The sequence below is a fragment of the Babylonia areolata genome, chromosome 2, assembly GCF_041734735.1.
Source record: "Babylonia areolata isolate BAREFJ2019XMU chromosome 2, ASM4173473v1, whole genome shotgun sequence".
NCBI lineage: Eukaryota > Metazoa > Mollusca > Gastropoda > Neogastropoda > Buccinidae > Babylonia > Babylonia areolata.
The window spans coordinates 9594762-9610716 of record NC_134877.1 but is presented as its reverse complement, the minus strand read 5'-3'; the positions used below and the strand labels follow the sequence as shown (position 1 = coordinate 9610716).

Sequence of the window (15955 nt, the reverse complement as noted above, 5' to 3'; positions counted from 1 at the left end):
GGGTTATTTACTTCATTGCTCTTCATCATTGCTTTTTTGTGTGATTTTGTAAAATATGTCAATGTTCTGATGTCAGGAAAAAATGTGGATCATGAATCCCTGCTTTTGTCATTGCTAATTTCACTGCTTCTAAAATTTCTTCAAAACAGAAAAGAATTTCTCTAGGCTTTCCTAAATACATTAAACTGAGCAACATGCTAGATGCCATGTTCACGACATCTCTTGCTGCAAATCTGTGGCAGAATGTGTGTGTGTGTGTGTGTGTGTGTGTGTGTGTGTGTGTGTGTGTTATTGAATATATACAACTTAACTGCTGGATTTTATTTATTTGTATTGATTGTTGTGCAAAACCCAATTGTCTTAATGCGCATGCATGTGTTTGTGTATGTGGTTGTTTTAGTCTATCATCAGCTACTGTGAGTTCTTGATTAGTTTTAATGTCTTTTAAGTTGCGCATGTTCATTTTATGTTGGTGTATACAACATAATTGCACACATTAATGTCCATGTGGATTAATAGTGTTTTTGAATTGAACTGAATTTAACCCAAAAGTGCTCAGACTGCATTATGTTGTCACATTTGTGTATTATTATGTCTTGGCATGTGTTTGACCACTGCCTGACCACTATCAAGAGTTTAACTTTGCATCACGTTTTGACAGTTATGCAATACTGGGAAGTTCTGGCAGGACTGTACCATTCGCTGACCATTGTTGACTACCGTTGGCCATTCACTGACATCATTTGGACTCGTTCATTTGTTTGATGTCATTCAAGCAAGAAAGTGGTGTTTTATAAGTGAATAGCATGACTGTTTGGATGAAAAGATAGTCATTACATCTGAACTCAATGATACATGGCTTTTCAGAGTGATTTTTGTGAGCGCCAAAACAATACTGACTTTTAACTTAGAACAACTCACACGTGGTTACGTTCGTCATTCGTACATAAGAATATATTCAGAGAACAAGTATGCTTGGAAATGTCTGGATAATTCAGTTTCCAAATATCCCCTTTTAGAGCTATCCACACTTCTTTTTTTTCACCCACACATGAAAATACACACTCACAGTCACATATGCACAAACACACACACACCCACACCATACCACACACACACACACACACACACACACACACACACACTACTGAATATACACACACACACAACTGAACACACACACACACTCACACACACACTACTGAACACTCACATACTCACACAAATACTACTGAACACACACACACACACACACACACAAACACACACATACTGGGTGGTGAGGGGGGTGGGGGGGGGTCAGGGAGTCAGACAGTCAGACAGACACACACACACACACACACACACACACACACACACAGCGAGAGAGAGAGAGAGAGTCATTCCTTCATTTCCTCCTTCAGCCACTGGCTCACAGGTAGACACTGAAAGCATGTGAAAAATAATAAATATAATAACATAATATAATATGTTAAAAATAAATAATGATATAACATGGAGAAGAAAAGAACAATCACAAAGTTCTACATGTACAGGACTCTCATACAATAATAATAATAATAATAATGGATACTTATATAGCACACTATCCAGAAATCTGCTCTAGGTGCTTTACAAAAACGCTTTTGATAACATAAAACATTATATCTATGTTACATACACACACCAAAATGTGACCCCACACACACGCGCGCGCGCGCGCGCGCGTGCGCACGCACACACACACACACACACACACACACACACTGCATACATACATTTTAACATACATGTGTATCTAACAGCTACCCTAACACATACGCACACATAGGCAGGCACAAACTTACATAGACACACGCACACACAATACACATTCATATACATGCATGTAGTTGTGGACCTGCCACAATTGAACTTACTGCTGAGGGAAAAGGTGAGTTCTGAGACGAGATTTAAAAGATGCGAGGGAATCAGAATGACGGAGGTTATCAGGGAGCTTGTTCCACGTCTTTGGCGATTGAAAAGAAAACGATCTGTGTTCATAGGTCTTACTTCTGACGTGAGGTATCCTGAGAAGTCGAGTATCAGAGGAAGAACGGAGCTGGCGAGACGGGGTATAGATATGGATGAGTTCAGAAAGATATTTGGGGCCAGATCCGTTGACTGCAGAAAAGGTCAGAGTGGATAGCTTATAGTCTATTCGATCAGAAACAGGCAACCAGTGGAGAGACTGAAGGAGAGGAGAAACATGGTCAAATTTAGAAGCTCTGCAAATGAGTCTGGCAGCGTTATTCTGAATTCTTTGGAGTCTGTCTAACAGGTATTTGGGAAGGCCGGCCAAAAGAGAGTTGCAGTAATCCAATCTTGAGAGAACCAGAGAGCATACAAGTGTCTTGGTTGCATCGGTTGAGAGATAGTGGCGGATAGAGCTGATTCTACGCAGTTCCAAATAGGCAACTTTACAGATATTCGAAATGTGCTGTTGGAAGGAAAGAGACTGGTCCAGGATTACACCAAGACTGCGAACAGAGGGAGAAAGTGAAACAGGTGTGCTATTGATCAGAACAGAGTCAGGAAAGGAAGGATGTTGACGAAACTTCTTTGGACAGGTTATCATAAATTCAGTCTTATCATCATTTAATTGCAGCTTGTTGAGAGTCATCCAGTCCTTTAGGCCAGCAATGCACTCCTGTGTTTGAGTCACCAGTGCATCAAATTCAGCTATGGAAGCCGACTGATAAAGTTGTGTGTCATCAGCAAAGCTCTCATGCGACATCGCATGATGACTGATGACATCCGACACAGGAGCCGCATACAGCACGAAAAGAACAGGACCTAGGACGGACCCTTGTGGGACACCACATTTCAAGGCAGATACTCTAGAGTATGTACCATTTACACACACTTTCTGTGTACGATCTGACAGGTAAGACGTGATCCATGCTAGTGCAGTGTCACGAATACCAAAGGAAGTTTTAAGTCTGTTCAAGAGGATAGAGTGGTCGATAGTGTCAAAAGCTGCTGACAAATCTAAGAGAGCGAGAAAAGATATCTTATCCTCATCAAATCCCGAAAGCAAATCATTCACTATTCTAAGAAGGGCTGTTTCGCAACTATGACCACGTCTATAAGCTGACTGGTGGGAATTAAGTAAACCATTCTGCTCCAGATGAGCTAAGAGCTGAGACAATATGATCTTTTCTAGCAGTTTTGATAAAAATGACAGATTAGAGACAGGTCGATAATTTTTCAAACAATTATGATCCAAAGATGGTTTCTTGATGAGTGGACGTACAACAGCAGATTTGAAGCTTTCAGGGAAACAACCAGACAGTAAGGAAGAATTGATGACATGAGTAATATGTGGCAGTAGAACATCAATACATTCAACCAACAAAGAAGACGGGACAGGGTCAAGCTCACAGGATTTCGGACAAGCGCTCAGACACACTTTCTTCACAAAATCTTCAGTAACCGGTTGGAAACAATGTAAAACAGGACCACTGTACACGCGTTCTTGAACGGGTGAAGAAGGAGACACAACAGAGTCAAGCTTCTCACGAATGCCTGATATTTTGCCGGTGAAGAAGTCAGAAAACTTTTGAGGGAGTTCCTGCACCGAAAATGTTGTAATGTAAATGAAATATGCAAAAACCAGGATAATGCCAACGTAAAACGTAAAACCTCCTGAAACAAATTGTTACATTTTCCTATAGTAAATTGACTTGTATCTGATTGTAAAAACCAAAACAAGGGCATGCATGCGCGCATGCACACACACACACACACACAAAATATACACACACTCACACACACACACACTCTCTCTCTCTCTCTCAAGTCATAAGATCAAGCCACCAATTTCTTTCTGTGTGTGTGTGTGTGAGAGAGAGAGAGAGACAGAGAGACAGAGAGAGACACAGAGAGAGAGAACTCAGAACTCAGAAATGTTTTAATGTACATCTGCCTTGGGCCACAATACAAAGGAGGGCTTGGGTCAGGAAGAGAGAGAGAGAGTGTGTGCAATTTCTTTCTCGGTGTTTGTGTGTGTGTGTTTAAAACTATGTTTGTTTATTTGTGATTTTGCACTCTGTGGCTGTGTCTGATTACCAAGACAGGAAAATACTGTAGCCAAATGTCTGTAACTGATGACATACATAAAGTGATTGAAATGAGTGAATATACATATACATACATGTGTGTATGTGTGTGTGTGTGTGTGTGTGTGTGTGTGTGTGTGTGTGTGTATAATATGTATGAATTATGATTAAACATACCACATTTTACTGGCTACAAGAATGAACACACAGACAAAGTGACATTCTAAACAACGCAGATTTTATCTCATTATATTGTTCAAGACAGTTAACAGGTGAGACAGATCACTTGATTGAACAATGAATATGACTGGTGGGTTGATCAAATGATTGATTTTGCAATACCATGTATAGAAAAGTGACATAACAATAAATAGTGACAAGATAAACTCTATAAAGTGTGTAATGAATGAATAGTGACATACAAGGAAACAAGACAATGTGTTTGAAAAAAATGTCAGAAGAAACAAACAAACACTATCTAAAACAACAACATGAACATGCCCTATCTGTTGCCCCCTGTCAAATGGGAAAAAAAAATTCTTCCATGGAAAAAGTGGGGGGTATTTTCAAGGCTACAGTCAACCATAATTTTCTCTTCAGTATCAATGATTTTTGTCGCCAGGGTGACAGACAGCATGTGACTTTCCAAATATGGAGTGTGATGCCCGATGCCTGACACAGACCTACCAAAAATTATCTGGGGGGAACACAGACCTGGGGGTAACACAGATCTGGGGAACACAGACATGCTCCCCCCCACCCCCACCCCTCCTTACACATCCCCCTCCCTCTCCATCTTCTGGCATGCTATCCCTTCCCTCTCACTGAACATTCATCAATGGAAATTGAAAGCAAAAAAAGGGAGGGTTGGGGGAGGACTTAGGAGGGGGAGGAACATCAGAGAACAGATGGAGAGATGCACATGTAGTGTGTGTGTGTGCTGGGGAGGAAATAGCTGTGTGTGTGTGTGCACGTGCGCGCACACGCACATCTGTGAGTGAGATGGGTAGAGGAAGTAGGGGTGTAGCGCAGTAACAGAGTGTTTGGAGGGTTGTAGGGAAAGACTGATCAATGAAGGTCACCTAATACGGGGGAAACCAACACCTAATCACTGCTTGCCGCCTATCATACTGAGTCACACAGGAAATAATATACATTATCTGAAAAATAAAAAATAATTTATAAATATCTATTTAAAAAAAAAATATATATATATATATATATCTATATGAAGGGGGACTGGGTGTGTGTGTGTGTGGGGGGGGGTGTAACGCCCTTGGTAATACCAGTCCAGCCTTTCAACAAAGAACGGCACAAACGGTTTGCTTCCACAAGGGGGCGCGAGGGGGGTGGGAGGGGCAGGGAAAGAAAGATATAGCCTAGAGCTGGTCTTTTGTCTGCCACGACCAGCAGGGGGGAAGGGAGGAGCAAAGCACCTGGACACTACAGCAGGACCAGATACATGCATGCAGTCCTCGGTTGTTGTTGTTTTGTTTTTTTAGTGAGTACCAGAAAAAATTTTTAAAAGTGCTCTCCCCTTTCCAGGGAATTTTAAGGATTCAGGGGATTTTTCCCCCCTAGCACAAAAACTATATTGAGATACAGAACGAAAGTAAACGTAATTATGAAGGAAAATGAACATCGGTTCTAACTAAATCCGGCCTTTTTCCCCCAATCATTTTGAATCTAGATAACTACTCAGGCATTTCAATGCAGTAGTAACAGTAGTACTAGTAGTAGTAGTAGTATAGGGACTGACAAGTCGTCTGCCTAGACCTCTCGGCTTTTTTTATGTCCCCATCGAATCTTCATCTTCACTTCTTTCATTTTATTTTATTTATTTATTTTCTTCTTTTGTTTGTTGTTGTTGGGCGTGGTACACAAGTACACTTCTGCAAGAAACTTTGTTTTCATTCTTCATAATCAAAAAAATTTTCTTTTAAGATGGTGTTGGTGTCAAGGAGATTTTTGAATGTGTTTGTATTTTGTGCAAGTTCAACTTAGGTTGGTAGTGCATTCCATGTTTGTGCAATTCAGTTAGCAAATTAATTTTTTGTAAGGTTGGTGTTGCAGTGTTCTAAACAAATTTTCTTTGCTGAGTTCCTTGTACTATCATAATCCGACATTCTAAAGATATGTCTTGCATTTACATCATTTATGTTATTTAATATCTTAAAAGTTTCGATCAAACGTATGTGATGACACTGGTGACTGAAATGGTAGAAAGAAAATTGGTATGCCTTGAAAGTAACGTTGATGCGATATGCACAATGAAAACCTGACGAACGATTAAATTACTCGAAACATGGACCTTACCTTTGGATGAAGTCATTCCTTCATCGTTTTCACTGTTATGTCCATGTAGGAAACTTTGCATCTCTGTTCGTCACAGTGGACTGCTTAAATTTGGCACCACATTTCTTGGAATTTTTATGTGTTCGGTTAATCACTTCGCAGACGAAATTCTTTTTTCTTTTCTTTTTTTTTTCTGAACTGAACAAACATATTTTCAACATTATTTACATGCCAAAAAATGGAAAGATCAAGTCAGAGTCAGACAAAAGTCTGTCTGTTAGAGGCATTCCCTTCCTTCTTTTCATGGGAGGGCGTCTGACTTTGCCACTGAGTGGATTCCACGCAGGAGGGCACCCATGCTCCGTGTGCGTGCGTGCATGCGTGCGTGCGTGCGTGCGTGCGTGAGTGAGTGAGTGAGTGAGTGAGTGAGTGTGTGTGTGTGTGTGTATACGTGAGAGAGAAAATGAATGAAATGAAATTATATTTATTCAGAAGACCATCGGCCCATTCTGAAGGGACCTGAACAAGAGTAAGTTAAATCGTTATCGTATTCAAAGAAAACATATCATCAAGCAATATATTACTAACAGCTACTGCACATCTTTAAAAGCCTTTGGCTCAGCCAAAATATACATGAATCACGATCATATTTTCTTGGAATAAATTCTTCTCTAAGATCACTATATCAGTATATGCTGGGCAAAGAAATGCAAAGTCTCAGCTGACTTACATAATGGACATACCAGCTGCAGTGCAGGACCATATCTTAATGAATGCTAACATACTGATGAAACTCTGAATCTAAATTTAGTACACTAATTCTTTATAAACCTGTTTAATATTCAAAGAAAGATAGCACTCTCTGGAGTGGCCATATTTAAGTCCTATAAAATTAAAAGCTTTCACTAGTTTGAATGTGATTATCCCAGTCTCTGCAATTTATTGCAGTATCTGCAGTATCTCAGACGGGTGCAATAGTCGAATGGTTAAAGCGCTGGACTTTCAATCTCGAATCTTGGTGCACCTGGTGGGTAAAGGGTGGAGATTTTTCCGATCTCCCAGATCAACATATGTGCAGACCTGCTAGTGCCTGAACCCCCTTCGTGTGTATGCGCACGCAGAAGATCAAATACGCACGTTAAAGATCCTGTAATCCATGGCAGCGTTCGGTGGGTTATGGAAACAAGAATATACCCAGCATGCACACCCCCGAAAACGGAGTATGGCTGCCTACATGGTGGGGTAAATAAATAAAAAAATTGGTCATACACGTAAAATGTTACATGTCTGTCTGAGTGTGTATGTGTGTGCGTCTGAAATCTGACTGAATGACACAGGAAACGAATGATAAGCGCCCAGTGGCAGCCGTCAGTCGGCTCTACCCAGGTAGGCAGCCTGTGGTGGAAATGTCCCCGTGAATGTAAAGTGCTTAGAGCTTGGTCTCTAACCGAGGATAGGCGCTATATAAGTATCCACATCAATCAATCAATCAATCTGCAATCAACAATTCTTTGCTTGAACAGTTTGATAAAGCCTGAAACAGATTCTACACCATGATTGTTCAAAACAAATGAAAACAAATGTTGAACAAAACAAATGAAAACAAATGTTGAACATATCTTTGTAATCCATGTGTGCTTTCCCCTTTTATCAAGATCATATAACATTCTATATGCTGACTGACTCAGGAACACTAAAGGAGAGGGACTACACATTCTTCTGGCAAGGAAAGAGCTCTGATGCCCCAAGAGAGCACGGAGTAGGCTTTGCTGTCAGGAACAGCCTGCTGAACATGATCGAACCAGGCAGTGGCGGTTCAGAACGACTACTGACTCTCCGCCTCAACACCTCCGAAGGCTATGTGACTCTTGTCAGCGCATATGCTCCAACTCTGTCCGCCTCTCCAGACACTAAAGATAAGTTCTACGAAAATCTCGCATCAACCATAAGGAACATCCCCAGGGCAGAACAACTTGTTCTCCTGGGCGACTTCAATGCCAGAGTGGGTGCAGACAACGATTCGTGGCCCTCCTGTCTCGGTTCCTTTGGAGTGGGGAAAATGAATGAAAATGGACAGCGACTACTTGAGTTTTGTACCTGCCATGAACTGTGCATCGCCAACTCCTTCTTCAAGACGAAGCCCCAACACAAAGTCTCATGGAGGCACCCGCACTCAAAACATTGGCACCAACTGGATCAGATCCCAGTAAGATGAGCTGCCATCAAAAACCTTCTCCACACTCGCTCTTACCACAGCACAGACTGCGACACGGACCACTCTCTGGTATGCTGCAAGATCAGACTGCAACCAAAGGAGTTCCACTGCTCAAAGAAACAAGGGAACTCTTGCACTGACGTCAGCAAGATGTCTCAGCCAAACCTTGTAAAACAGTTCGCAGAGGCCTCTGAGAGAGAATTCGATGCATTGCAGCCCGGAGACTCTGCCACAGAAAGATGGGAAACACTACGAGACACCATGCACCGCATTGCAATGGCCACCTTTGGGAAGAAAACCGCGAAGTCCCACGACTGGTTTGAGGCCAAATCATCAGAGATGACTCCCATTATTGAGGCCAAGCGTGCTGCACTCACTGAGTACAAACGGTCACCCAGTGAGAAGAACCTGCAAATCTTCAGGGCCGCCAGGAGTAAGGTTCAGTTTAACGCCAGGCGATGTGCAAATGAGTACTGGACAGAGCTCAGCGAAGAGATACAGAATGCTGCTGGAAGAGGCAACATCCAAAGGATGTATGATGGCATCAAGAAGGCACTGGGACCTTTGCTCTTCTCCCGAGACATGCGTTCAGCATAGCGCAAGAAGGGATCTACCTGCGGACCAGATCAGATGGCAGGCTCTTCAATCTCGCCCGCCTCAGGGCAAGGACAAAAGTCTGTGAAGCCCTCATCAGAGACAGGCTCTTTGCTGACGATGCCGCAGTTGTGACCAACACCCAGCAGGACTTGTAATCACAAATGGACTGCTTCTCCCAGGCCCTCAAAGATTTCAGCCTGACCATCAGTCTCAAGAAGACAAATGTCCTAGGCCAAGACACACCATCTCCACCAGCCATCACCATTGATGACTACGAGCTTGAAGCCATCCATCAATTCACTTACCTTGGGTCCACCATCACCAACAACCTCTCCCTTGACACCGAGATTGACAAGAGGATCGGAAAGGCAGCCACAACGCTAGCCCGCCTCACACAAAGAGTGTGGACAAATCCCAAGCTGACCACGAAGACAAAGATGGCTGTATACAACGCCTGTGTCCTCAGCACCGTGCTGTATGGCAGTGAGGTGTGGACCACACATGCTCGTCAGGAGAAAAGGCCTTCCACCTGAGAAGCCTACGGTGCATACTCGACATCTCCTGGCAAGACAAGGTGACAAACACCGAAGTCTTGACTCGCGCTGGCCTCCCGACCATGTATACCATGCTGAGACAGCGTCGGCTGCGCTGGCTGGGCCACGTTCGCCGCATGGAAGATGGTCGCATCCCAAAAGACATCCTTTATGGAGAGCTCGCCACGGGGCAGAGAAGCATCGGCCACCCACAGCTGAGATACAAAGACGTTTGCAAACGTGACATGAAGGCACTTGAGATCAACACTGAGTCCTGGGAGGACCTTGCAGATGACCGCAACAGATGGAGAAGCATTCTCAAGAATCAGCTACGGATTGGTGAGGACAAACTGTCAGCTGCTGCAGCAGAAAAGCGAGCTTGCAGAAAAGGGACGGCAGCCAACAGACCAGCATCAGCTTACACATGTGACCGCTGCGACAGAGGCTGTCTCTCTCGCATCGGTCTTTACAGTCACAGGCGACGCTGCTTAGTCAAAGCAGACAGCCCAATTAGACATTAGGTCGGATATACTCTATCCATGGTCAGCCATGACCGAAGGAGGCCTACTACTACTACTATAACATTCTATATGCTTTATATGATCTATGTCTCTCCATTTGTGTTAATTTCAACCAGAACCTGATGCAGTGCACATTAGAGTTTAAATATAAGGGGTATCTATCTAATTCACCATAAGCAAATCATTCGGCATTCTGATATCTACACCTAACAATTTTTAAGACCATAATTATGTACTTTTTCAATATCAAATGCTGCTTTATCCAAACACCATATTTCGGATCCATACTGTACTTGGGCTGAACTTGGGCATCAAAAAGTTTTTAAAATAATTCAGGCGAATTACCTTCTAATCTAATTTACGTTTTCAGGATTCCCAATAATGCTCCTTTAGCCCTGCCTGTTAGGTCATCACATGCTGCATGAAAACTGAACCTCACTGAAAAATATATTCCTAGGTATTTATAACTATTGACAACTTTTATTTCTGTATTACCATAAACCCATCTCTCCCATGAAGCTAAATAACCCCCTTTTCTAAAAACTATGTTATCACTTTTGTTCATATTAACTCACAACTCAAGATCTCTAGTGGCTCTATACAAACTATTCAAATGATTTTGCAAACCAACAGCTGTTTCTGACAATAAAACAATATCATCTGCAAACAATAGGATAAATAGCTCCACAAAATATGGAAAAAAGTAACACCGTGTCCCATTTTCAATGATTTCAAAAGTTAAATCGTTAATAAACAGAGAAAACAAAACTAGGTTGCATACATCTCCTTGCTTTACTCCTTTTACACATGTTATTAACTCTGCCAAGTCAGCTCCACATTTTATACTGTACAGTTTACATTTTATTCCATTTTTATCAAGTATAGGCCATAAAAGTTTTCTTGATATAGAATCAAAAGCTTTTTCGAAGTCTCTAAATGCTACATATAATTTTCTACTATTAACAAATTGCTTTTGAACTACTGCAAAAAGAGTGAAGATGTGGTCTACAGTTAAATAACCTTGTTTGAAACCAGCTTGGTATTCCCCAGTAATGTTATTTTCATCAACCCATTTCTGAAGTCTAGAATTAATAATTGAACTATATACTTTGCTACAAACATTACTCAAAAGTTATACCCCTACTTACGAGAGAGAGAGGGGGATTGGGGGGGGGGGAGGGGGAATCGAGAGAGCACTTAAGATATGACTGGTGTTTGCCATTTCGGTTGTTTTTTTTTGCGGGAGGTTGATGTCGCTGTGACAGCAGAAACTGACTTGGCTTTGCCTTCTTGTTTTTGGTTCCAGGACAACTGAAAATTTTTGCACAACGAACAAGTTCAACTTTCGTGCCACTTATCAGCTGCCCGTTCTTTTTAAAATACTCTTTCGGTTCTTTAACTTCATAGAGTCAAGCGCACTTTCAGTTTCAGCAAACAGAGACGCCATGTTGCCTTATCTCGACGTCCCAGGGTGAAGGGGCTGAACTTTTCACTGACTTCCGGTTTCCTAATGAGCAAGGTCTATAGCAGACGCCTTTTTTGCAACTTACCGCCGGTCTCCAATGGCTTGTGCTGAATGTGTGATGCCATTCCCAGTTTGAATGCAAAGCCCATTCTAAACCTATTCTCTTAACATCTATTAAATCAAGTATCTGTATCGTTCACTGCAATAATTTATCTGTTGTGCTTACACACAGACACTTTAATCAGTTAGAAGCATACTTGATTTCAGTTTAATCGTTCATCAGTGTAAAGATTTCAACTGACGCTAAGCTTACATCATTTTGTCTTCTCGTTATATATACTGCTACAGTTACAATTCTGTATGTGACGGCTGTTGGAAACTAAAACCACACCATTAGTGTTTGGATGAGAATAGATCAGACATTTAGAAGTTACAAAGGTGATTTTCACTGTTGACACTTAATGACAACCACTCCACAACTAGTGTTGCTGTACGCCATTGGGTGAGCTGAAATCTGTGCTTCTGTGCTTCTGACAACCCATATTTAATTAAATATCTCTTTTGCTGGATCAGTAAACTGAAAATATTATATACTGGCAGAATCGTCGCAATTCCATCTTTAAAATCTATTCCATTTGTGTTTGCCTACGTTAAACTGATTTAACAGAGTTTGTAATTTACAGTGACAAGCTCACTAAAACTGACCCTTTTCAGGTGACTTAAATTAAGATTATAAATTCATCTTAAGTAATCAACACTTCATTTAATACTCATTATAAAGTATGCGTTGAGCTGTTTCTTTTGCAACCAATCCAACATAAATCGGTTCAGGAATCATTTAGAATTCTATCACCTTGTAGCAAACATAATTCTAATCAGATTAAGCCTGATTGGGGACCTTTGTTTCACGGGCCACACGAACATCATTGCAGTTTGCTTAACTTGCATAAATAGATGGAGTGAATGATAACTGGTCACTTTCACCTGAGCCTGTTTGCAGCGATAGCCCACCAGCTGACCCCTGACTGTGTCACCCACAGTGTGTGTCGTGGCCCCAATAGACAGTGTCTTACTACGTATCACTTGCACTGTCTTCTCATCTTCTTTATTCTTCTTCTTCTTTACTTACTTAACTATTGTAAATAAAACAATAGAAATACCCTTTTGTGACTGGCCTGCTATATGCCTCTGGTTTGCGCGTGGATATTTTCTATCCTTTAATTCAGTAAATCATCAGTGATTCTTTTGTACCGTCCCCTTTAATAATAATACCACTCGGGATCACAGCTACAATTATACATAGTGACAGTAAAGACAATCATGAATACACGTAAAATCCCACTTGTCTATAGATACGAGTGAACATGACAGTTGCAGTCCATGGAGAAGAAGACTGGAGAAAACTTGCTGAAATAAACAAACCAAGTGACCTTGTCACAGATCGTCCTATTACTTTCACAAAATTTATTGTATGTTTTCTTCTAAAAACAAAGACAGTACATTAACAGAAAGCTCACCAGTCTGCTGTTCTAATTTAAGATTGTATTTATGTAGCCGAGCGCTCAGCTCAGGCTTCAAAATACTACTTCACACACGAGCTGTATAGCAGACGTCGTCAGTCTAAAGATTTTAACTGACACTACGCTTACGTCATTTTGTCCTCCTCGCCACACAACCTCTCCACAACTAAGTGTCTCGGTACGCAATTGGGTGAGCTGAAATCTGTGCTTTTGACACAGCGTATTTAACTAATATCTCTTTTGTGGCAAGTATTATATACTGGCAGAATCGTACAATTCCATCTTTAAATCTATTCCATTTATGTTTGCCTACGTTAAACTGCCTTAACGCAGTTTCTAATTTTCCAAGATGAGCTTGCTAAAACTGACCCTTTTCTGGTGATTTATATTACAATTATAAATCCATCTTAAATAATCAACACTTCATTTTATACTCATTAGACAGTAGGTGTTGAGCTCTTTCTTTTGCGTTCTATCCGACATAAATCGGTTCAGGAATCATTTAGGAATCTATCACTGAACACCTTGTCACAAACACAAGTCTTATCAAATTTAGCCTGATTGGGGACGTTTTGTTTCATGGGCTACGCGAGCTCCTTTGCAGTCCGCTTAACTTGCATAAGCAGACGGAGTGGGTGATCTCTGGTCACTTTCACCTGAGCCCGTTTGCAGCAATAGCCAGCTAGCTGACCACTGACTGTTGTGTCACCCACAGTGTGTGTAGCGGCCCCAACAGACAGTGTCTCCCGACGTATCGCTTTAAGTACTAGTGTGTAGAATGTGTTGATGATCTGTAAATTGTCTGACACATTGCTTGTGTTCATATGAGTATGCTGATATTGCCTTAGTTTGGTTTACTTGGTTCAGTTATTGCTTTGACGTGTAGTCACAGCTCGGCTATGATTGATCTAGAAAATCGCCATGTCGTCATATGCTTGACGCAGTGTTCCATTTAATTCTTCTTAACGTCACAGTGAATGACATCTCTGGACACTGATAGTTTGAGAATGTTCTAGTGAATGACGCATCCTTTCTCATTTGCTGTCACTGATGAAGGTTAGGTTACTTATCCTGCTTCAGCAGAGGAGATTTAAACGTTGAGCACAAGCTTAGCTATGCTGATATTTGGCTTTGATGCAACATATTGCTTGTGTAAATTCATTCACCACTTAATGGTTAAGCCATGATAGTTCTTCCAATCTTGGGATGTGCTCTGATTACCATCTGGTCTCTCAGTTTGCCAGTATTCTATCAAAGCCACTTATTCTATTGTTTATTATTCATAAATCATTTCACATGCTGGTATCAGTTATGCTACTACAGTGTTTCTCCAATTCTCAGTACTCTAGATGTGTGCAGTATTTTGTTGTGGTGATTACAAGATAGTGTTGGATTAATATCAGTTATTGGTTAAAACCAAATGGTATGTATCACAGTCTGTTAATTGTAATTTAGTTATTGTGCCCTCTCCTATACGGCTTACTCCAGTATAGTGTTACGTGATAAACTGATTCATTTGAGTCACTTTAACACAGTATAAGCTTTACCTAATCTACGCTGTCAGTCTACTTACACTAATTCAGCTTAGCTTTAACCACTTTAACTGCACTATTTAAATGTATTAGAAATGTCATTTGATATCAGTGTTTGATCTTCACTCATATGCATTATCTTATGTTGTTGCTTATCCCAAACTGAGTGGTAGTCTTTCCATGTAATATGTACACATGTGCTTTACTATTCACTTGTGCTGACATGTTGTGCTCAATGACGTTTGTTGTGTCAATCCAGGCACTGTTTTATCTCGTCTTCTTCTCGTGTTCTAATTTTCTCATAACTAAATTGTAAACAAAACAATAGAAAAACCCTTTTGTGACTGGCCTCTACATGTTCCTGGCCTGAGCAGGGATTCTTTTCTATCCTTTAATTCAGTAAATCATTCAGTTAGTTCTTTTGTACCATCCCTTTTAATAGAATAAAACCACTCAGGAACACGGCTACATTTAGAACATTATCATATGTCCTCATCCACACACACACACACACACACACACACACACACACACACACACACACACATTTACTCACTCACATGCATCAACAGTTACTTAATATTTCCCTCCCTCCAGATCTGTATTTGTTTTTTGTTGTTGTTGTTATTGTTTTCCTACCCTCGTCTAATTTCACTTTTAATGAAAAGACATTAAACTAAAGAATGTAGGCACGCAGGCGCGCGCGCACACACACATACACACACACACACACACACACTTACCACAATGACGCCGTTTTCCCCAGAGCTCTGTACTGTGGCCCCAAACCACTGGTGGGACTTATTCTCCGAGTCCTTCTGAATCGCCCTGTCCCACTGCCGTTTGTTCCCTGGGGAAAGGAATGGAGTGTGGCATGCATAAAGTAATGAAAACCACGACCTAATCAAAACAAAGTATGCTTATCTCCATCCATCACACCCACCCTCTCTCTCTCTCTCTCTCTCTGACTGTGAGTATGTTGTGTGTGCGTGCATTATGTATAAGAGCTCGCGACCGTGTGTATGTCATGGATATGTGCATAGAAGTGCATGTGTGTGCACAAGTGCGTTTGGGTATTTGGTCACCGAAACTAAGCACAGAATCTGTTGTTTATACACCATGACAACAGACCCATTCTTCTCTTAAGGCCTGACAGGAAGCCGCAGTGTCAAGTACTGCAGGGTTTTTCTTGGATAGA

General features: G+C 41.3%; 1 protein-coding gene across 7 annotated transcripts in view; it reads right to left on the bottom strand.

Annotated features, from left to right (window-relative positions):
* The window catches only part of LOC143297290 (integrin alpha-8-like), a 222186-nt gene that overhangs the window by 178847 nt on the left and 27384 nt on the right, over nt 1-15955 (bottom strand). For all 7 annotated transcript variants that reach the window (XM_076609611.1, XM_076609596.1, XM_076609563.1 and 4 more), the window contains exon 4: nt 15501-15607. In XM_076609611.1, the coding sequence (XP_076465726.1) occupies nt 15501-15607 (107 nt within the window). The remainder of the gene's footprint in view (nt 1-15500; nt 15608-15955) is intronic.